Source organism: Cervus canadensis, chromosome 6 (assembly GCF_019320065.1).
Source record: "Cervus canadensis isolate Bull #8, Minnesota chromosome 6, ASM1932006v1, whole genome shotgun sequence".
Classification (NCBI taxonomy): Eukaryota; Metazoa; Chordata; class Mammalia; order Artiodactyla; family Cervidae; genus Cervus; species Cervus canadensis.
In genome coordinates, this window is record NC_057391.1 from 46,933,338 (window position 1) to 46,955,917 (window position 22,580).

The following is a 22,580-nucleotide window of genomic DNA, read 5'->3' on the forward strand; positions in this document are numbered from 1 at the left end:
GTCCACAACTAAATAAGTTGATCATTCTCTGAATATAGTTTTGTAAGCAGATAGGGTAGTGGGTCCTCGGAGGAAAGGAACTAGATACAGCGTTTTAACATAAGAGAAGCCATTATAGGCCAATGCCATTTTGTGATCCAACCCTGGCCACAGTGCTTGCCTTTAAATGGCTGTCAGTAATAAGGATCTTTTTCTTTTTATTGTTTTTGAATTATTTTTTGTTTGTTTTTTAAATCACTTTTTAAAATTTATTTTTTAATTGGAGTATAGTTACTTTACAATGTTTTCATCTCTGCTATATAGGAACATGCATCAGCTATAAGTGTACATACATCCCTTCCCTCTTGAGCCTCCCTACCACCCATCACACCCCTAACCCATCCACCTAGGTGTTCACAAAGCACAGAGCTGAGCTCCTTGTGCTACATGGCAGCTTCCCATTAGCTACCTGTTTCACACATGGTGGTGTATATATGTCAATGAGAAAGTAGCACTGACATATATACATTACTATGAGTAATAAGGATCTTAAAGAAACAGAAGAACAAATGACTGGTATCCGGCAAAAGAAGAAACAATAGCAAAGACAGTTGTAAAGACTCCCAGTTCTGTTTCAGTGGTAAAAATTAACCTGAACACTCAACCACCAGATCGATGGGAACCTAAGAAATGATGATATTGTCCTTTTCTCACCATCAAACGACTTCAGTCAACTAAAGCTTGGACTCTGTCAAACATTGCCCCAATTCTATGTTGCGATATACTCTGCTCAAGCCCCTTCATGCATATGCATGAATCCTTGGCTTACAACTTCCTATATTTCTCTGTTTGGAAGACACTACTTTGGGAAAGATTCCCTAGCATACTCCTTGCTTGGTGCAAGAAATCCTTCCCGTGATCTTTAGCTTGGTTATCTTTTGGCTCAATCCCCACTAAGAGGTGAACCCAGTTTTCTGATAATAATTCGAGAAGCATTGTTATAAAGCTGTTCACCCAGGACAGTTTTACCAAACTCTAAGGATTCTTCTGAGGTTTGTTGTTGTTTAGTTGCTAAGTCATGTCTGACTTTTTATGACCCCGTCGAGTACAGCACGCCAGGCTTCCCTGTCCATCACCAACTCCTGGAGCTTGCTCAAATTCATGTCCATTGAGTCGATGATGCCATCCAACCATCTCATCCTCTGTTGTTCCCTTCTCCTCTGGCCCTCAATCTTTCCTTTTATCAGGATCTTTTCCAATGAGTCAGCTTTTTGCATCAGGTAGCCATAGTATTGGAGCTTCAGCTTCACCATCAGTCCCTGTAATGAATATTCAGAGTTGATTTCCTTTAGGATTGACTGGTCTGATCTTCTTGCTGTTCCAGGGACTCTCAAAAATCTTCTTCAGCACCACAATTCTTCAGCACTCATTCTTCTTTATGGTCCAACTCTCACATCCATACGTGACTACTGGAAAAACCATAGCTTTGAATACAGACCTTTGTCAGAAAAGTGATGTCTCTGCTTTTTAATATGCTGTCTAGGTTTGTCATAGCTTTTCTTTCAAGGAGTAAGCATCTTTTAATTTCATGGCTGCAGTCACCATCTGCAGTGATTTTGGAGCCCAGGAAAATACGCTGTCACTGTTTCCATTTTTCCCCCATCTATGGATCGGATACCATGATCTTAGCTTTTTGAATGCTGAGTTTTAAGCCAGCTTTTTCACCTCTTCTTTTATCCTCATTAAGAGGCTCTTTAGTTCCTCTTCGCTTTCTGCCATTAGGGTGGTATCATGAGACTATCTGAGGTTGTTGATATTTCTCCCCACAATCTTGATTCCAGCTTATGAGTCATCCAGCCCAATATTTTGCATGATGTACTCTGCATATGAGTTAAATAAGCAGGGTGACAATATACAGCCTTGACATACTCCTTTCTCAATTTTGAACCAGTCTGTTGTTCTATGTCCAGTTCTAAATGTTGCTTTCTGACCTGCATACAGATTTCTCAAGAGGCAGGTCAGATGGTTTGGTATTCCCATCTCTTTAAGAATTTTCCAGTTTATTATGATCTACACAGTCAAAGGCTTTAGCATAGCCAGTGAAGCAGAAGTAGATGTTTTTCTGGAATTCTCTTGCATTTTCTATGATCCAGTGGATGTTGGCAATTTGATCTCTGGTTCCTCTGCCTTTTCCAAATCCAGCTTGTACATCTGGAAGTTCTTGGTTCACGTGCTATTGAGGCCTAGTTTGAAGAATTTTGAGCATGACTTTGCTAGCATCTGAAATGAGCGCAATTGTATGGTGATTTGAACATTCTTTGGCATTGCCCTTCTTTAGGATTGGAATGAAAACTGACCTTTTTCAGTCTTGTGGCCACTGCTGAGTTTTCCAAATTTGCTGGCATATTGAGTGCAGCAAGCACTTTAACAGCATCATCATTTAGGATTTGAAATAGCTCAACTGGAATTCTATCACCTCCACTAGTTTTGTTTGTAATAATGCTTCCTAAGGCCCACTTGGTTTTTCCAGTGGTCATGTATGGATGTGAGAGTTGGACTGTGAAGAAAGCTGAGCTCCGAAAAATTGATGCTTTTGAACTATGGTGTTGGAGAAGACTCTTGAGAGTCCCTTGGACTGCAAGGAGATCCAACCAGTCCATCCTAAAGGAGATCAGTCCTGGGTGTTCATTGGAAGGACTGATGCTGAAGCTGAAACTCCAGTACTTTGGCCACCTCATGCGAAGAGCTGACTCATTGGAAAAGACCCTGATGCTGAGAGGGATTGGGGGCAGGAGGAGAAGGGGACGACAGAGGATGAGATGACTAGATGGCATCACTGACTCGATGGGCATGAGTTTGAGTAAACTCCGGGAGTTGGTGATGGACAGGGGGGCCTGGCGTGCTGCAATTCATGGGGTCACAAAGAGTCGGACACAACTGAGCGACTGAATTGAACTGAACTGAAGGCCCACTTGACTTCACACTCCAGGATGTCTGGCTCTAGGTGAGTGATCATACCTTTGTGGTTATCTGGGTCATTAGGACTTTTTGGTACAGTTCTTCGGTGTATTCTTGCCACCACTTCTTCATCTCTTCTGTTTCTCTTAGGTCCTTGCCATTTTTGTCCTTTATTGTGCCCATTTTGTATGAAGTGTTCCCTTTGTATCTCTAATTTTCTGGAAGCGATCTCTAGTCTTTCTAATTCTATTGTTTCCCTGTATTTCTTTGCATTGTTCACTTAAGAATAATACCAAACCAAGGGTTTTTCTGAGTCTTACTTCCCCAATGAGACATTAACTCTTTTTTCCTCCCCTTTTTGCATCCATTTTATTATATAGTGTAAATCATAATGATCAGTAAAGCCAACATAAAGAATATAAAAATGGCTTTTTGAGGCTCAAGGGCAGTGGCCCAGCGCAGGAAGAGAAGCTCTTGCAGATGTGTAAACGATTGCCAACCTAACAGAAACGCTGACAGCTCCGCTGGCCGAGCCGCGGGAGAAAACAGAAAGCGGCGGGAGCGGTAGTTCCTCCTTCGCGCCCCGCCCGCCGCCGCTGAGGGTGTGGGCGCGGGGAGGGCCTCACGAGGACGCCCCGCCTCTGCCTGGGCTTCCTCCGGCCGCGGGGTCTGGAGAAGCTCCGGGTGTTGTCACTTCCTTCGGAGGGCTCTCTGTATCCGGGTCGGCCGCTGCAGTTGCCGCTGTGGCTCAGGGGCTGGGCCCGGGTCTCGCTGCCGTCCGAGAGGAGCGGGCTGCGCTCGGCGCTACCTTCTGCGACCTGGCCGTCAGCCCCACGTCGCCGGCCTGGCGGGGCGAAGGAGACGAGGAGGCCAAGGCTTCCTCCGGGGTGAGTGCCCCTCGGGAAGGCTGGGGCCGGCGGGTCTGAGCTGAGAGCAGGCCTCGGGGGCAGACACCCGAAGAGCGCCACCCGGGACGGTCCGAGAAAGGAAGCCCCGAGCTTTATCCGTTATCGCAGGCGCCCTAGGAACTGCCCGGAGGCGCTTCCCGGATCCCCGCCCCGATTCGGCCCCCGCCCTTGGCCAGGCTTCTGTTGGCTTTTTGCCACCCTTGCTAGCCCCCCTTCGCCCAGCCCTTTTCCATTTGTGGTGGTTGTGCCCGGCCGAGAACCTGCCCTCTCTGCCGCCTGCACACTTCCCGGTCTGGGTGCAGTCACTGGGCCCTGGTAGCCCCTTATTTCTCACCGGCGTCGGTCCTGGTACAGAACAAAGAAACGTGAATGTCTAACGTGCTCCACACCCTTGGGGAATAGACAAGGAAGCGGCATTTGTCATGGACCTTGATACGTGAAAAGCTGAGTTCCTGCATGGACACTATCTTTTACTTAAATAGCTGGCACAAGTGGCGTAGGTTTCCTTGGTGCGCCTGATGCCACGGATGATCTGCTAGACCAACGCATATTAAATCAGAAATTTATTTGCGTCTATTACGTCGATTTGAAACTTCCCCTTGCTCTGCTGTGCTCTGGCAAGCTCTTTGAGAGCACAGCTTTAGTCATCCAGGTAGTCTTAGCGCCTTCCAGATAATTTAATGAAATGTGTGATTGATTTTTGATGTTGCTTTTTTTCCCCCCTTCTTCACCTTTTTAAAAAAAGAATTAGGCTACTTCTCCTAATGCTTAACTACTTAATTTTTAAAATTAAACGTATTCTTTATCTAAAATTGTATAGGAATTTCTACAATTTGTAAATGGATGTTTCCTCAGAATTTTAACTGAAGTTACTGTATATAGGTATCCTGTAGACCATTTTCCTGATGATCTTGCATATCTTCTCCTTAGTTCTTATCATTTTACATTTTCTCCACACTTTTTAATTTTCATAATCTCTGTTGCAGCCTAATATTGTTGGTTTTAGACAGGAGGTATGACAGGTCTTCTGCAAACATAGGACTTGAATTCAATCATCATAAGTTAGTGTTACTGTAGTCTTTAGGCATTACAGAACCTTTGAAGCTAAGTTTAGCCAAATCTAGCTTGACAGCCTTATTCTGTAGAAAGTTGCCAGTGAACTGGAGACAGTATGCTGTATTAGAAACAGCCTAGGTATAACCTGGAAACCAGGATGTGGTTATTTGCCTCAAATATAAGCTAAAATGGGGATAATAACCCCAGTGTTTTATATGTTTTATATGTTTGTTTTTATATGTTTATATATGTTTCTATATGTTTTATGTTTATATATGTTTTTGTGTTTTTATATGTTTTATATGTTGGAATGTATGAGATAGATATACAAACAGTAAACGGGAAAAGCACTCTTTGGAAAGTGGTTCTGTTCATTCGTCTGGTGTAATGCTCACAGAAGGAGCAGCAATGGAAAAAGACGCCTAAGAAAGGAAGTATATGTATAGCCAGATCAGATAATTTAACCTTGGCTGACTGTGGATCCAAAGATGTCGTCTTAGTCTTACACTCTGCAAAGCAGAGTGCTAGTATAATGTGATGATAATAATATTCCAAAGTTATACTTTTATATTACATCTAATATTTGTGACTCTAGAAAGTATTAGATCTAATTTATTAGACTTTAATATTCTTAAAGGTCTCAGAGCTCTCTGGTATGTTCTGCATACTGATAATATAATAAATGTACCTTTTATGGTTGGCATAATTGTCCTGTGCTTTGTCTTCACAATTGTGAGAAACAGCACTATTGTAATTTTTCTTGAATTTTGTATTAACATTTCTGATAGGGTATCACATTTAATTGAGGTATGTAATTGACAGATAACTTTTTTTTAGTTTTAGGTATACAACATCATGATTTCGATATTTGTATGCATTGCCAAATACAGATGATAAGTCTAGTTAACATTCATCACCGTATTTAGTTATAAAAATTTTTTTCTTATCATGAGAACTTTAAAGATTTACTGTCTTAGCAACTTTCATATATCTAATACAGTGATACTAACTATAGTCACCATGCTGTACCTTTCCAGAACTAACTTATTTTATAGCTAAAAGTTTATACCTTTTGACCCCTTTCATCCATTTCACCCACTTTCCACCCTCCACCTCTGGCAACTGCCAATATGTTCTCTGTGTCTGTAAGCTTTGATTTTTGTTTTTTTAAGATTCCACACACGTAAGTGAGATCATAATGTGTTTGTCTTTCTCTTTCTGACTTTCTTTACTTATGTTACATAATGCCCTCAAGGTCCACCCATGTTGTGGCAGATGGCAAATTTTTTTTAAATGATTGAATAATATTCCTTTGTGTGTGTGTGTGTGTTTATCCATTCATTCATCAGTGAATACTTAGGTTACTTGCATACCTTGGCTATTGTAAATAATGCTGCTATGGACATAGGGGTACACACATGTTTTCTAATTAGTGTTTTAATTGCCTTCCGATAAATACTCAAAAGTGAAATTGCTGGATTGTACCGGAATTCTGGTTTTAATTTTTTGAGAAACTTCCTTCCTGTTTTCCATAATGGCTGCGCCAGTTTACATTCCCACTAAGGATTTCCTTTTCTCCACACCCTCACTACTGCTTGCTATTTCTGGTCTTTTTGATAATAGCCATTCTAAGGTGTTAGTGTCTTTGTGTCATTTCATTCTTAAAAACCTACGTGACTCTGCTCTCAAGGAAACAGTGAGAAGCAGGCATGTAGGATCTTTACAGAGGTGTATTGGTGGTCTTCCTGAACATACAGGCTGGCCAGAAGTATTTTCCTATATGCTACCAGTGTTGCCAGCTTCATAGGAAAATGTGAACATGAATGTTTGAAACAAAGTCCTTTCGTTTAAATGGGGATGTGAAAGGCTTGCCTAACCATTTCCTTTTGCCGAACAAAATTGATTTGAGCGTACATGTTGAGTACTAGCACTTATTCCACCATCTGTATTAAACTACATAATAGTGAAGTTGTCATGTAAAATTTTAAGTTATAATTTGGGTGTTTCTAAATATGATCGTAATATTTAATTTTTACTTATATTGTTAGGCTGCATGAGGAAATCCCCACTTTCATCTTGGTTGAATTGACCACCACAGCTCACTGAAGTCAGCTACCGTTTTGAAATTTATCTGTATCACCACCACTGATAACTGGCATAAGTCACGATGTACCACCGCTACCGCAAGTTTGTTGAGAAATCAAGTTATTCCTGCTACATTTGGTTGTTTTGACAATTAGCATCTTACACTATTACTTCCCCATTCTGATTTATTTATATTGTGAGTCAGCGATACCCTGATTTCCTTCAGAGTTGTGCTTATGTTGCTCCTTTCTTGCTTCCTGTTCTTACAACTGCTGATAATGTGATTCTAAGAACAGTCCTCAAGGACTTTTTAACTTTACCTAGTTTAAACTTTACCTAGTGTATCAGTCAATATTTTTCCCTCAAAAATTTGTGATGAAATGGTTTAGAGTGAACCTATTTTTCTCTCCCTCTAGGTCCTGTTTAACAAACTTAAATAATTATTCCCAAACTAAACATCCATGTCCACTTGCTGGGGTATATTAACATCATGTGACTCAATGATACTAAAGTAAAAATTGAATGAATCAGCTTAGTGAGCTGACAGACTCTGGTTCTCTGTGTTTAAAGTAATATTTTCATGTGATAGACTTACTGAAGTGGTAAAATAGCGAAAAGACATGGTTTATTTTTTAGAATTGCACAAGATGTGTATTTTCTCTTACAGACATGGAATATTTTTACCAACAGAAATGGACAGTTATGTTAGTTGCCCCAAATATTTTCACTACTCTTTATTGAGGTGTAAAACTTAACAGGAAGCCTATTTATGTAGTTTAATTAGAAAAATAAGCTTGAGGTTGAGCAAAACAAATGCTTATTATTCAGTGTTACACCATATAGTTAAATATTTATTTTTAAATTTAACTAATATTTACAAGCTTGTTATGTGCCAGACACTGTGCTAGATGTTGCGAACATAGTGGTAGCAACTTCCAGTCACTGCTTATATTTTTGAAATATTAAATATTTTTGAGTATGTGAAGTATTTGAAGAAATACTGAGAACGTCCTGTTATTTTTCCAACGCCCAGTACAAATGCGAGACTAAATAATGAAACTTCTCTGGTTATTAAATCTAGGATAAAACATTAGTCCACTTTATAGTGAATATCAAAGGCTTAAATAAGTCAAGATTATTCTAAGTGTTTTCCATTCATCTCTCAAAATTGCTTAAGTTTTCCCCAGAGAATTAAAAATGCCTTACTCCTACATATAAATTAACTGACTTTTCCCAGCAAATATGTTGGTGAAGAAAAGACAGCATTTGCTTTTTTTCTGTTTGCAAGTGGCTCCTCAAAAATGTAAACCTTTTGAAGATTTTTGAAACTCTTAAGCCTAAGTAAGAATTCCAACTGGGAAAAAAGCCTCCCAGTCTTGGCAGAGATAAGAATTTAGTTTATTGTGTGAAATCTAACACTTTAGAAAACTTCTGTGTAATTTTGTTATTGTTGTTCTGGAACATAATGGTTTTTTGGTACAGCTTTGTGTATGTTTTGAATGTTATAATGACACAGCAGATAGGCAGCCATTAAACATGACCAATGGTTACACATACATGGTTTTAAAAGTTAAATAATTTAGAAGGATTTACTGTGAAAAGCCTCATTCTCCCCATCCCACCTTCTTTCTTCTTCCACTGGTGTCAATCACTTTTACCTCTGTTTTAAAACTTCTAGTGATAACTAGTAATACTTTCTATCTCTTGAGATGTATGTGTTCAGTTCAGTTCAGTCACTCACTCACTTGTGTCCGACTCTTTGCGAGCCCATGGACTACAGCACACCAGGCTTCCCTGTCCATCACCAGCTCCCGGAGCTTGCTTAAATTCATGTCCATCAAGTAGGTGATGCCATCCAACCATCTTATCCTTTGTTATCCCCTTCTCCTCCTGCCTTCAGTCTTTCCCAGCATCAGGGTCTTTTCCGATGAGTCAGTTATTACATCAGGTGGCCAAAGTATTGAAGTTTCAGCTTCAGCATCAGTCCTTCCAATGAATAAGCAGGACTGATTTCCTTTACAATTGACTGGTTTGATCTCCTTGCAGTCCAAGGGACTTCTCAAGTCTTCTCCAACACCACAGCTCAAAAGCATCAATTCTACAGCATTCAGCTTTCTTTATGGTCCATCTTTCACATCCATACATGACTACTGGAAAAAACACAGCTTTGACTAGATGGACCTTTGTTGGCAAAGTAATGTCTCTGCTTTTTAATATGCTATCCAAGTTGGTCATAGCTTTTCTTGTAGGGAGCAAGAGTCTCTTAATTTCATGGCTGCAGTCACCATCTGCAGTGATTTTGGAGCTCAAGAAAATAAAGTCTGTCACAGTTTCCATTGTTTCTCCATCTATTTGCCATGAAGTGATGGGAACAGATGCCATGATCTTAGTTTCTTGAATGTTGAGTTTTAAGCCATCTTTTTCACTCTCCTCTTTCACTTTCATCAAAAGGCTCTTGGTTCTTCTTCACTTTCTGCCATAAGGGTGGTGTCATCTGCATATCTGAGGTTATTAATATTTCTCCCTGCAGTCTTGATTCTGGCTTGTGCTGCATCCAGCCAGGCATTTCATATGATGTACTCTGCATATACGTTAAATAAGCAAGGTGACAGTATACAATCTTAACTTACTCCTTTCTCAATTTGGAACCAGTCTGTTGTTCCATGTCCAGTTCTAACTGTTGCTTCTTGACCTGCATACAGATTTCTCAGGAGTTACTTCATTTTTTAAAGTTAAGTTTAGTCATCTATTGATTTACTCTAATGTAAGAGAACCAGATATTCCGTTTATACCTCCTGCCCCCTCAAGTTACCACAGTTTTTGTTATACTGATAACCAGTTGATCTTAATGATTTCTTAAATATATTTAAACCTCTCTTTCATATTCCATCAACCTTGCCAAACTCTAGATCCGTCATTTTTAAACTGAGGATAATAACACCCATATCCTTCCTTAGAAAAACTGAAACTAAGTTAAAACATGTAGTTGCATGAATAGAAATATTCACTAAGATCAGTGTCTGAAAACTCATGCTAAACTACATGAGAAAATCTTGGTATAGATATGAAACAAATAAAAATACGGCATAATTCATCTACTGAACAGGTACTGAATAGCCCTCTTTAAGTGGCTCAGAAATTGTGGCATTGGAACTATGGTGAAGTAGATATAAGAGACAGCACACCACTTGGGCTCTGCTGAATTAAGAGTATAAATGCTAGTTACTAGTGTTCAATTTCCAGAATTAACCTCTCTACAAAGAACAGAAAATTTGATTATGGGTCTAGAATAGAGAGTATATTTATTTACTTCTATTATTTGTGCCCCTCAGCCCCAAAATTGCTTTTCCATAATTCACAGTACCTAATAAATTGTAAATCATGTCCTGGACACACACATGCATGTATACATGTATAATAAATACTTCACTGCACAGCACCCTTATTACAAATGGTGATTACTAGAATATATATACTCTGACTCTTTTCTAATTCTTGGGGCCGGGGGAGGGGAATGGAAAGTAGTAGTTGGAACCCACTAAATTTATTTCTTGACCAGGGTGGAAGTGTGAACTCAAATATAAGATTATTGCATCTTTTCGACAGATAATGTGGAAAATAAGCCTATGAAATTTTTTCTTTCTCTCTCTCTTTTTTTAACAGGACTTCAGCACTCTAGATTATCAGGAGTTTGTAGTTGACATTGAGTCCAGACTGAGGATGGAAGGTGTAGAACTTAAGGAAGAATGGCAAGATGAAGATTTTCCAATGTGAGCAATGTTTTAAATGAAAACAGATTCAAAACGGAACTTCACTACTTCTTTACTGAGGTGTCACTTAATAAATGAATATTGATTGTACTTGGTCAAGAAACCCAGTGTTGCAAAATGTTCATTTAGTACTAGTAATAGAGTCTTCAGGGTTTCTAGAGGAAGATGGTCTTTAGAAGCCTGTAGGAATTATTGTATGCTTTTATTTTAAGACAAAACTTATTAAGTTAGACCAGGAAAGCTTTCTATAGTATCTGGTGAGCTACCGTGACATATTTGTGTTTGTGTTTACAATTCTGTCGGCACCGGTTAGGGTAAGATAAAAAGAGCAAAGGCAGACCATATATTTAAGGGATACTTCCATGCCATTTTGGTCAGAAGACCATCTCAGTGCATAAGAAGATTACTTAGCAGTTGGAATAGGAACAGCTGGTGAGAGTACTGAGTCATTGCATAGCACAGAATGATAATCATAATATAGAAATGCTGAGCTCAGAAACATATAATCATCATTTTCATATTTCCATTGTGACAGTTTAGCTTCATCATACATTGTATTGTACATCCCATTAAATTCATATATTCATTTTGTAAAGTAATGATTTTTTTTTAATTTGTTTTGTAGTTGTATTTAAGAGCTGTTACATAGGGAATATATACCTACTTTTATGTGTTACTTATATAGATATGTAAATCAATTGAGACAGTTTGAAAATTTTCTTTAACAGTAGTTTGTGAATTACTCAAGCTTAAGAAACATTGCTTTATTTAGTTTTTCACATAAGTGTTTCTATAAGCTATTTTAATAGATCTTTGAATGTCAAAAGATTTATTCTTTAATTTCTGGGTTAAAAATTATGTCTGTGTGTTTTAGACCTTTACCAGAAGATGATAGTATTGAAGCAGATATATTAGCTGTAACTGGACCAGAAAGTCAGCCTGGTAAGAACTTGACACTTAGAAATAGACTTTTATCTGTGGTATTTCTTTTTAACACACTTTGTCAAGATATAAAATATACTCAGTTTTTGTTCCATCATAGGGTGCCAAAGGGTAAGTTGACTGTTTAGGAAAGCATTTTTGGAATGCTTTGGAATACTTTGCAAAAACATACCCTTGGGTTTTAGAAATTTTGATCATGAAGGAGAGAGGCAAGATGATTTTTAGTAGTAAATACTGACTGTGAGTTCTGCTTCTGTTATTTAAAAAGGCATATCCTTGCTGGGATGTGTCAGCTTGCTGTGATAGAGAAGCAGTAGTGATCAAAGTCCAAAGTTTGTAAGTAAGGGCTTTGGAATTGTTTAATGAATGTTACTTTCTCAAGAATAAAGTGATTAAAGTTCTCTTATTCGATTTATGTATCTAAGCATTTTTTCTAAATATATCTTTGATTTTTCTTTTTAACCCATTCCAGGCTCACTAGAAGTTAATGGCAATAAAGTGAGGAAGAAACTAATGGCTCCCGACATTAGCCTAACTCTGGATCCTAGTGATGGCTCTGTGTTGTCAGATGATTTGGATGAAAGTGGGGAGATTGACTTAGATGACTTAGATACGCCGTCTGAGGACAGTAATGAATTTGAGTGGGAAGGTAGGTGTTTCATTGATTTTACCTGACCTTTATTAATGAATGTTTGTGCTCATGTATATGCACAGTGGCATTTTCACTTCATCATGAAACCAACTAAAATCAGTGATTAAGGGATTTTATTGAAATAAGATGTTATCAATTCTAAAGTTCATGTATAGGTTGTAAAGATATAAAAATTGTCTAACATTGAATATTATGGCTTTCCAAACTGTTTATAGTAGATTACATGTGGCTTTATTTTTTTTTAATTGCCCAGTACTGTAAAGTTGTTTTTCCATTTTGCTCCCAAATATTGCTTGATAATTACAGCGTGTTCTTTTATTCAGTCGATCAACTAAGAGGGAAAGCTCTGAAAAACATATTTTAGGGAATTCTTAAAAATAGTTAAGAATTTGCAGAGAGAGTTCTATAGAGAAGGTTTTGAGGTGTTTTTTTTGAGGTGTTTTTTTTTTAGTGGGTTCATCTGATAGTGCTGCACTTTGTAAATGACCAACTTGAACTAATGTAGTCTCCTTGACTCCACTCTTATATTTGTTATCATTAGCTATTTGGAATTGAAAGGGATTGGCATGTGTTTTGCTTTGCACGCTTCCTTTAGTTAGATAATTGCTGTCTCGTATCTTTGTAGTTGGGAATAATTTATATATGCATATTTCATCTTTTAAGTGACTTTTGCTTCCAAGCAGTGTTTAGCACTAGGTATGTTATCTGCAGTAAAGAGTTAAGATTCTTAATGTACTTTATCTTTTGTTCTTTTTTCTTCCCCATTTTACTGGTTCAATAAGCAATCCAGTAGTAAACAATATTTTATAAAGATACTGAAATAGTTTTCTGCCTATGTGTTTTGTCTTCTTTCTTTAATGCTGCTGTAGTCATTTCCTGGAAGGATATTTTCCGTTAACAGCTTTGTCTTGGAAACAAACAACTAACATACCGTAGGTTCCCCCTCCCCCATCTTCTGGTAAGGACTGTGATACTAAAATTTTGAAAATCATTACATCATGAAAAATCAGCTAAAATGCAACCTTAAAATGTAAATTATACCTAATCACTGGTGCTTGTGCTTTGGCTAATGTCAGTGTAAAATGGACTTTTGCATGTAACTTTGGAATATTATCAAATAATTTTCTGCTTTATGAAACTGATCAAATGAGAAGTAACTGTTGACTTGTTAACCACTTTCTATCTGCTATTATAATGTTTGGGGAATAATTTGTGTGTTCAACAACAACAATAAACATTGGCCCCCAGAGAGTTGCTTTAGTTAATATAGTGGTAACTATCTGTCAAGGACAGTGTTGTCAACAGAATCTGCAAATTGTAGATGTACGTTGTACTGCGGTTAGGTCCTCTGTGAATTAAGCAATACAAAAAAAGTTAAAGAACTATGATTTCCAAAAATAAAATGGCCTTATATCAAGAGTAAGCCTTTTCCTCTATTATGGAAGAAATATTTAAAATTCCACAAACAGGGAACTCTACTCAATATTATGTAACAACCTAAATGGGAAGAGAATTTGAAAAAAAATAGATACATGTATATGTATAACTGAATCACTTTGCTGTACATATGAAACTTTCACAACATTGTTACTCAATTATATCCCAATATAAAATAAAAGGTTTAAAAAAAATTCCATGGAAGATATAATAAAAAATATTCTCTGAACAGTCTAATTAGATAGTAAAGTGGTTAACATGTAATTTGATTTTTATTGTGTAAGTAACAATCTGTGATTCAAAAATCTTTTATTTTGACAGATGATCTTCCAAAGCCCAAGACTACTGAAATTATTAGGAAAGGCTCAATTACTGAATATACAGCAGCAGAGGAGAAAGACGATGGACGACGCTGGCGTATGTTCAGAATTGGAGAACAGGACCACAGGGTTGATATGAAAGCAATTGAACCCTATAAGAAAGTTATCAGCCATGGAGGTAAGAGTTACCAAAGATTTTTCAGATTTTTTAATACACTATCAGACATCTGAATGCTTAGAGAATCTTTCCTTTGAGATATTAACATAATTTTGAAAGTATAATAAACATTGTGTCCTTTTAGAAATGTAGCAGGTTTGAAGTAAAAGAATAAAACATTTAAAAATTGTTAATGTACACATACAATAAGTTCCAAAAGTATGAGTATACAATGAAAACTATCTCCCTCCACCCTTATCCCTAAACACCCTTAAACTAGGACTTAACACTCTCCTCTTTTTTTTCCATTTATAATTTATATAGAGTAAAATACTCTAATCCTTTTATTTCTTTTTGCAGTATTTGCAAATTCCTTTTTTCATTTTCCATATCCATTGAGATAAAACTGACATATAACATTGTATATAAGTTTAAGGTATAAAATATGTTGATTTGATGGCATTCTGTATTGGGAATGATTGCCACCATAGCATTTGCTAACACTTGGATCACATCACATAATTACCAGTTCTTATTTGTGGTGGAAACATTTAAGGTCTAGACTACGCTTTTAGCAGCTTTTAAGTACATAATAGATATTGTTAACTGTGTTAACGATTGTCACCATGTGGTACATTAGTCCCCAGAAATTACTCATCTTTTGACTGGAAGTTTGTACTTTGACTCTTATTTCCCCTTTTATCCTGTTTCTGGTAATCGCCATTCTCATCTCTGTTCCTAAGAGTTTAGATACTTTAGATAGAAGTGATATAGAGTATTTATTTTTCTTGTTTCACTAGAAATGCTCTAATCTTAAGTGTATGATTCACTGAGTTTTGACAAATGCCTGTATAACCCTATATACTCATATAATCTACACCCCCTAGACAGACAGAACATTTTCATTGTCCCAGAAAATTCTCTGGTACTCCCTCTCAATGAATACCCTCTCTGCAGTAACCACTATTCTAATGCCTACCCCATGGTTAGTTTTGCCTGTTAGAAAATTTCATGTAACTGGAATCACAGTTTACACTCATCTACTTTCACTCAGCATAATGATTTTGACGTTTATCCTTGTTGTTGCATGTATCCGCAGTTCATTCCTTGTTAACTGCTGATTTGTTTATCCATCTCTATTTTGGTGGACCATGTGAGATTTTTTCCAGTCTGAGCTATTCTGATTCAAACTGCTGTGAACATTGTTGTACAAGTCTTTTGTGCTTATAAATACAACCTGGCCCTTTAAAATATGATTCTTAATATACCTTAAAACTGTGAACAAATCACTTAGCTTTACTACAATGTAGAGAATTCATTCCATATTTTTATGGAACACCTGCTTTGTGTATTTCTAGAATATACAAATATAAGGCTTGGTTCCTTAAGAAATTTACAAGTCAAATAGGAAAAGCTATGAAGTAAAGCTATAATTTCTATCATTCTGACTGTGCTGTATGTAGAAGTTAACATAGTCACTGTAAATAAATAGCACCAGAATGTTACTCTCTAGTCGTGTCATATAACCTGAATTCCTCCTAATGCAGGACAAGGTGTCACAAAGGTCAAGCAGATTGGTTTTTTCACATAGTCTTATTTCTGTGGTCTTCATTCATTTGAAAACAAATCATTTGAATGTTTGCAGTTGCATTATTCTGCCTAATTTAGTCTTACTCAGTGAAGAAAACAGGATAATATGGATCAGGAAGTCCACAGATAGTGTATTAATTCAGATCATTCATTGGAAGTGAGTTGTGAGACCTGCCTCATTGTTTAAACCTAATATCTTTGAGACATAGCACTTTATTTAAGACAAAATGGTAATTTGGGCCATTTTGTCCTACTGAGTTACTGCAATGTGTTTTGTGACTAAGGGGTTAAGAAAGGTAGTGAAGATTCTAATGAAGTGTTCAACCTTTTCAGTGCATGTTTGCAAACAATAGGAATGAAAGTTAAAGCAGAAATACTCATTGTTGGTTACAGCTTAATATGTTATAATTAAAACATTTACATTATAGAGATTATAATTAAAACATATCTTAGTGCTGTTTTTCTTCACTTAGTCTTATGTCAGAGATATAATCTTTTCTTACTTTGTAAGACCCTAAAAGCTACAAAATGCTAGATATCATTGAATGTAAAACTATTTTTTAAAAAGCAGCCACTGTAAAAGTTGCATAAGAATGTTTTATTGCAGATGTACATTCTTGGATTATATCATTCTGTCTACTTGATAAAATAGGGCTAGCTTTCTGAGTATGCTAATTTAAGTGGATTTCTGGTTTATATGGCCACCATTTCCTCATCAAATTTTATTGTTTTTGAGAAGAGAAGATTTAAAGATCTTTGTAAGACTATACAAGGTCAGAACAATGACAGCAGAAAATATACTTTTTGATTCAGAAATGTGTGGAACATAAACCACTATAATTTGTCAACTATAAATGATATCCCCTGAAAAGTCTTCAGAGTATAATAATGCTGGTTTCTTTTTCAGGGTATTATGGAGATGGATTAAATGCCATTGTTGTGTTTGCTGTCTGTTTTATGCCTGAAAGTGGTCAACCTAACTATAGATACCTGATGGACAATCTCTTTAAGTAAGTAGATCATCACAATATTTGGAAAGAATTGAGTAAATCAGATCTCTAGTTTAAGAAAGGGAACTTTATTTAGCTAGGTAAAAATTGTAAATATCCTGGTTCTGGTTCCTTCAGTCTGTTATTTGGCATTATGAAACTATTACAACTCAACAGAAGAATTGTTGTTTTAAAACTGGAAGGGATATTACAGATTATTTGTTCCAACTTCTGTATTTTACATTTGAGAACACATTAAGAGCTTTATTGTGGGAAATTTCAAACATATACAAAGGTAGGGAGAAGTATATATTAAATCTTTCTCTAACTATCACCCACTTCCACAATTATCAGTTTATACATTATTCCCATAAATACTTCCCTCATGATATAATTTTGAAGCAAATCCCTGCAAGTATTTATCATCTATAAGCGTTTCAATGTGTATTTCTAAAAGAAAGAAGTTTTTTTTCTTTAAATAGTAATAATATTAACTAATAGAGTTTTGAATTTTTGCTTTCAGTGAAGGAGAGGGAAGGGAATTGTGTTATTTGGATAAACCTGGTTTGATTCTGCATAGTAGTGTCTAAGACTTTATTTTTATAGGTATGTTATTGGCACTTTGGAGCTGTTAGTAGCGGAAAACTACATGATAGTATATTTAAATGGTGCAACAACTCGAAGAAAAATGCCCAGTCTGGGATGGCTCAGGAAATGCTATCAACAAATTGATAGAAGGTATTATAAATACAAGTTAAAAGCTAGTCTGAATAAATTTTATAATGTCCTTATTAGTTTAAAATTTATTTTCTGTTACCACTTATAGGCACCATGTATCTACTTCATGAATTACATTTACTAATTTCATAGCAAGTTTCTATTTTCATACTTATAAAATTGCTCTTTATTTCTCTTTTGTACCACATCAGACATTTTCCTATAATTTATATTTTGGGAAAGGATGGGGAATTCAGTACATTTCCTGTTTTATTGCATTCTGGCTTTTGCTTCATTTATAGTGCTTAGTTGAAGAAGGAAATGGCAACCCACTACAGTTTCTCACCTGGAAAATTCCAATGGACAGAGGAGACTGGTGGGCTACAGTCCATGGGGTCGCAAAGAATCGGCCACGACTGAGCACATAGTGCTTACTATATTTTGTTGTTTATGATGCTTATTTATCTGTAATCTTTCTTTGGAGTGAGCTCTAGAATTGTATTCCTCTAAGAGTCGTCCATGCTAATAGAAGGTATTTTGATCCTCTCTTTGGTTTGAATTGACCACAGCTAATTCAGAGTAGTTTAATCAACTGAGGTCTATGAATAGGTTTCTCTTCATACATGAACATGACACTGGCTGGTTCATGTAATTTTTTAATATTTAATGATTATGATAAGTGTGAACTATAACAATAAAACAGCAGTTTTTATTTCATCATTTTAAGTTGTCTAGGGTAATGCATTTAACTTTCTTTTCATTTATTTTTATTAGTTGGAGGCTAATTACTTTACAATATTGTAGTGTTTTTTGCCATACATTGACATGACTCAGCCATGGATTTACATGTGTTCCCCATCCTGAACCCCCCTCCCACCTCCCTCCCCATCCCATCCCTCTGGGTCATCCCAGTGCATCCAACCTGGACTGGAGATCTGTTTCACACTTGATAATATACATGTTTCAATGCTGTTCTCTCAGATCATCCCACCCTCGCCTTCTCCCATAGAGTCCAAAAGTCTGTTCTATACATCTGTGTCTCTTTTTCTGTCTTGCATATAAGGTTATCATTACCATCTTTCTAAATTCCATATATATGCGTTAGTATACTGTATTGGTGTTTATCTTTCTGGCTTACTTCACTCTGTATGATGGGCTCCAGTTTCATCCATCTCATTAGAACTGATTCAAATGAATTCTTTTTAATGGCTGAGTAATATTCCATGGTGTATATGTACCATAGCTTTCTTATCCATTCATCTGCTGATGGGCATCTACGTTGCTTCCATGTCCTGGATATTATACACAGTGCTGCGATGTACATTGGGGTACACATGTCTCTTTCAGTTCTGGTTTCCTCGGTGTGCATTTAACTTTTAATCAGAATTTTAGACTTGGTGTTGGTGGTGGTGGTTTAGTCGCTAAGTCGTGTCAGATTCCTACGACCCCGTGGACTGTAGCCCACCAGGCTCCTCTGTCCATGAGATTCTCCAGGCAAGAATACTGGGGTGGGTTGCCATTTCCTTCTCTATTTAGACTCCAAAAGAATACATTAGATCTGATTCATGTTGCCTGTTCCCTAGGTGATTTCCCCTCTCATCTTACTGCCTGCCCAGTGCCTTTCATGTTGTTGAAGAAATCAGTAACAGTTTCCCCTCCATTCCTGAGAAATGAAAAGAGCTTACTTTTATATTTATCATTGACCTCTACCTCTGACTGACAGAGTCCTGAAGACAAGTTGTATACTAGGAGACATTTAATAATAGGCTACACTGTAAAAATAAATATGAATGAAGTAGAATTAATTTCATGGCAGTGGGAAGGACCATTTCAATTTAGGAGTGCTTTTTGTTTGTTTTGTTTGTTATCTTTTGTTGTCTTTAGTAATATATCTAAGTGACAGCTTTTGTATAGACTTGCACAAACTTATTGATGACTTAGCTTTTCTTCTAGCATTAGAATTTGTAGAGCTTTTTCAATTTTCTTTCTCTTTTTTTTTTTTTTAACTCCAGGTTACGGAAAAACCTAAAATCTCTAATCATTGTACATCCCTCTTGGTTTATAAGAACACTTCTGGCTGTTACAAGACCATTTATTAGGTAATTTTCTGAGAGCCATTAACTCAAAAAAAACCCTACAAACTCTTTGTATGAATGTTTTGTCAATTCTATTGGTCAGAAATATTAAGGTATTTATCTTTATTTTTTTCCATAGCTCAAAATTCAGCCAAAAAATTAGATACGTCTTTAATTTGGCAGAACTAGCAGAGCTTGTCCCCATGGAATATGTTGGAATACCAGAATGCATAAAACAGTATGTTGTGTTTTATTTATTTCGTTGTATTTGGATCTTTATATTTTGATATACAAGAGGTAAATATTTTGGTACCTATTCTTTCTCCCTTCATATATTATAAATATTTGGTAACTGCTCTTTTTTTTATAACAAAGAAAAGGGGGAAGAAGACACTTTTGAACACCTTCCTTTTTTTTTTTTCCATTTATTTTTATTAGTTGGAGGCTAATTACTTCACAATATTGTAGTGGTTTTTGTCATACATTGACATGAATCAGCCATGGATTTACACGTATTCCCCATCCCGATCCCCCCCTCCCATCTCCCTCTCTACCCGATTCCTCTGGGTCTTCCCAGTGCACCAGGCCCGAGCACTTGTCTCATGCATCCAGCCTAGGCTGGTGATCTGTTTCACCCTAGATAATATACATGTTTCAATGCTGTTCTCTCGAAACATTCCACCCTCGCCTTCTCCCACAGAGTCAAAAGTCTGTTCTGTACATCTGTGAACACCTTCCTTTTAAGTCACCATTTTCTTTGGGCTATCAGTTGAAGTAGGAGAAATTGTTTCTGGTTTGGTTCATTTATATTTTTAAAGACTAGTGACAGTCTAAGAGATGATTCTTGATTGGTCGGTACTAAAGCACATTCTCCACACCCGAACATGCTGCTCTTCAAATTTAAGTAAGCTCATTGTGGCATCGAATAATCATATTACTAGGGAAATAAAATATATTTATATCAGCCTAACCTTGATACTTTTCAGTGGCTGTAATTTGTTCTATTTACCAAATTTACTTATTTAACTTCTAGAAGGACTTAGCAGAAGGCTGTTAACATAAATACTTGAGTATCACAGTGCTATAATATAGAAAAATATTTCTTTGTTCTAATAATCTGAGGTTTTGGTTTGTTGAATATATCAACGCCACATTTCTTATGTCAGTTCTGACTTTCTATATAGTGTATTAAATATTTTTGAGTTTGCCTACAAACTTGAGTTTGTTGTTAGAGCTTTTTTTTTAGTTTTTGTTCATCTTCGTAACATATATATTTACTAAAATAACTCTTCCCTACCAAGGTATGAAGAAGAAAAGTTAAAAAAGAAAAAGAAAAGGTATATGCACACCTTGACTGGGTTGCATCTAGACTAGTCCATTTGCATTGCACAGACTAACTCTTCCTTATTGGTTGGTTAGCTTGTAGACAAAGATAACAGCATTTGTAAATATAAATATACTCCAGGATCCAAATATGGAGTCAATCCAAAGTTCCTGCTGCTGAGTGTGGCTTGGATTCTCTCTACGTAGAAAATAAAGACCAGTTACAAAATAAAGGCCACTTAATAATGCCAGTTAGAAAATAAAGACCACATCTCCTTCCTCCTTTTGGTATAAATAACAGATGGTAAATGCCTAAGAATGCTCTTTGATAAACCAATTACTTACAACACCATACCAGTTTGTGCTTTTGAAATATTTATGTGCTTTTTTTAATATATCAGATTTCCCCCCTGGGGTTGATAATTATATTTACAATGCAGATATTCTTTGGCTAACCAACATTGATTTCCTTGTATGCTTAAACAATGGCCTGCTAACTAGTCAAATTCTCCATGTGATAAAATACCTAAAAGTTCAATGTACCATTTGATAGTTAAACACTCTGCTTTCCATCTTTAATTTAATTTTGAATACTTCTGCTTTGAGCATAACAAACTGTCATCTGTTAATATGTTAGCATAGAAGATGAAAGGCGAGGGTATAAATTAGTACTATTTTATATAGTAATTTAGAAAAGTACAGGATTTAGATCTGACTTTTAATGGATTTTTTAAATTGTGACAATTAAGTCAGCAAAACAGATTAATACAGTCTTTCATAAGAGTTAAGGCGAGATATCTATTTATTATTTGGACCACTGTGAGGAATTAAAGCTGGAATATTCTTAACTTCATATTTAACTTCAAACACATTTTGGCTCTGTTGATGAGCAAGAATTCAGTTGACCACGTGAACAAATCATAGCTTTACATTTCTGTATGACACTTTACAGCTAAACATTTTAAGATAGAGATAAGAACAATGATTTTAGATCTTGCTCATTTCTCACTCCTCTCAAGGCATTGGTGTGCACTTGCCAGACAACTGACTGAAATGTAGTCTGTAATTATAGAATATTTTGAAGCCAGCTGCTTTGTAGATTTCAAAATGAATTGCCTTTATGGATGAAATCTGCTGTGTTGTATCTTTTTACAAAATTCTTAGTTAAGTAACTTGGGCACCAGAAAAAAAGTGGAATTGTACTTTTTATTTAAATGTATTGTTTGAAACTTACAAATATTATTTTTATCTTGAATTTTTTTTTTAAAACTTTTGTTTTATCTAACCTTAAATAGAATCATTACATATATCTTTCAGGCACTTCTTAGTTTTTGTACAAATTTTCTTTAGCCTTCAAAAATAATCCTTGTCAGCTTGAAAATGGCAACATTCAAGTTTAAAAATAGAAGGGCATGTTTTTAATATCAAATTAACAGAAGCTACCTGTGGGGAACTTACTCAAGGTAAAATCTCTATAATGAGTACTGGTGATAGGAAGATTCAAAGCTGAGTGTGCTTAAATGTAGCAGTTTTAGATGTTGGTTTCAAACAACTCAGTGTAAGTGTAGCCAGATAGATGTTGACTATTAAAATGTTTGAAAAGAGTTTTAAAATAAAGTATT

At 36.3% G+C, this 22,580-nt stretch overlaps 1 protein-coding gene across 6 annotated transcripts in view; it reads left to right on the plus strand.

The window, feature by feature from the left end:
* The first annotated feature begins 3,562 nt into the window (after positions 1–3,562).
* The window catches only part of BNIP2 (BCL2 interacting protein 2), a 45,475-nt gene continuing 26,457 nt past the window's right edge, over positions 3,563–22,580 (plus strand). Inside the window, exons 1-10 of one of the 6 annotated variants that reach the window (XM_043471800.1) lie at positions 3,563–3,824; positions 10,650–10,756; positions 11,631–11,698; positions 12,171–12,347; positions 14,109–14,285; positions 16,762–16,864; positions 17,450–17,581; positions 19,573–19,659; positions 19,775–19,873; positions 20,937–20,972. In XM_043471800.1, the coding sequence (XP_043327735.1) occupies positions 10,707–10,756; positions 11,631–11,698; positions 12,171–12,347; positions 14,109–14,285; positions 16,762–16,864; positions 17,450–17,581; positions 19,573–19,659; positions 19,775–19,873; positions 20,937–20,972 (929 nt within the window). In that variant the 5' untranslated portion in view covers positions 3,563–3,824; positions 10,650–10,706. The remainder of the gene's footprint in view (positions 3,825–10,649; positions 10,757–11,630; positions 11,699–12,170; positions 12,348–14,108; positions 14,286–16,761; positions 16,865–17,449; positions 17,582–19,572; positions 19,660–19,774; positions 19,874–20,936; positions 20,973–22,580) is intronic. The other 5 variants (XM_043471801.1, XM_043471803.1, XM_043471804.1 and 2 more) reach the window with 5 other exon arrangements.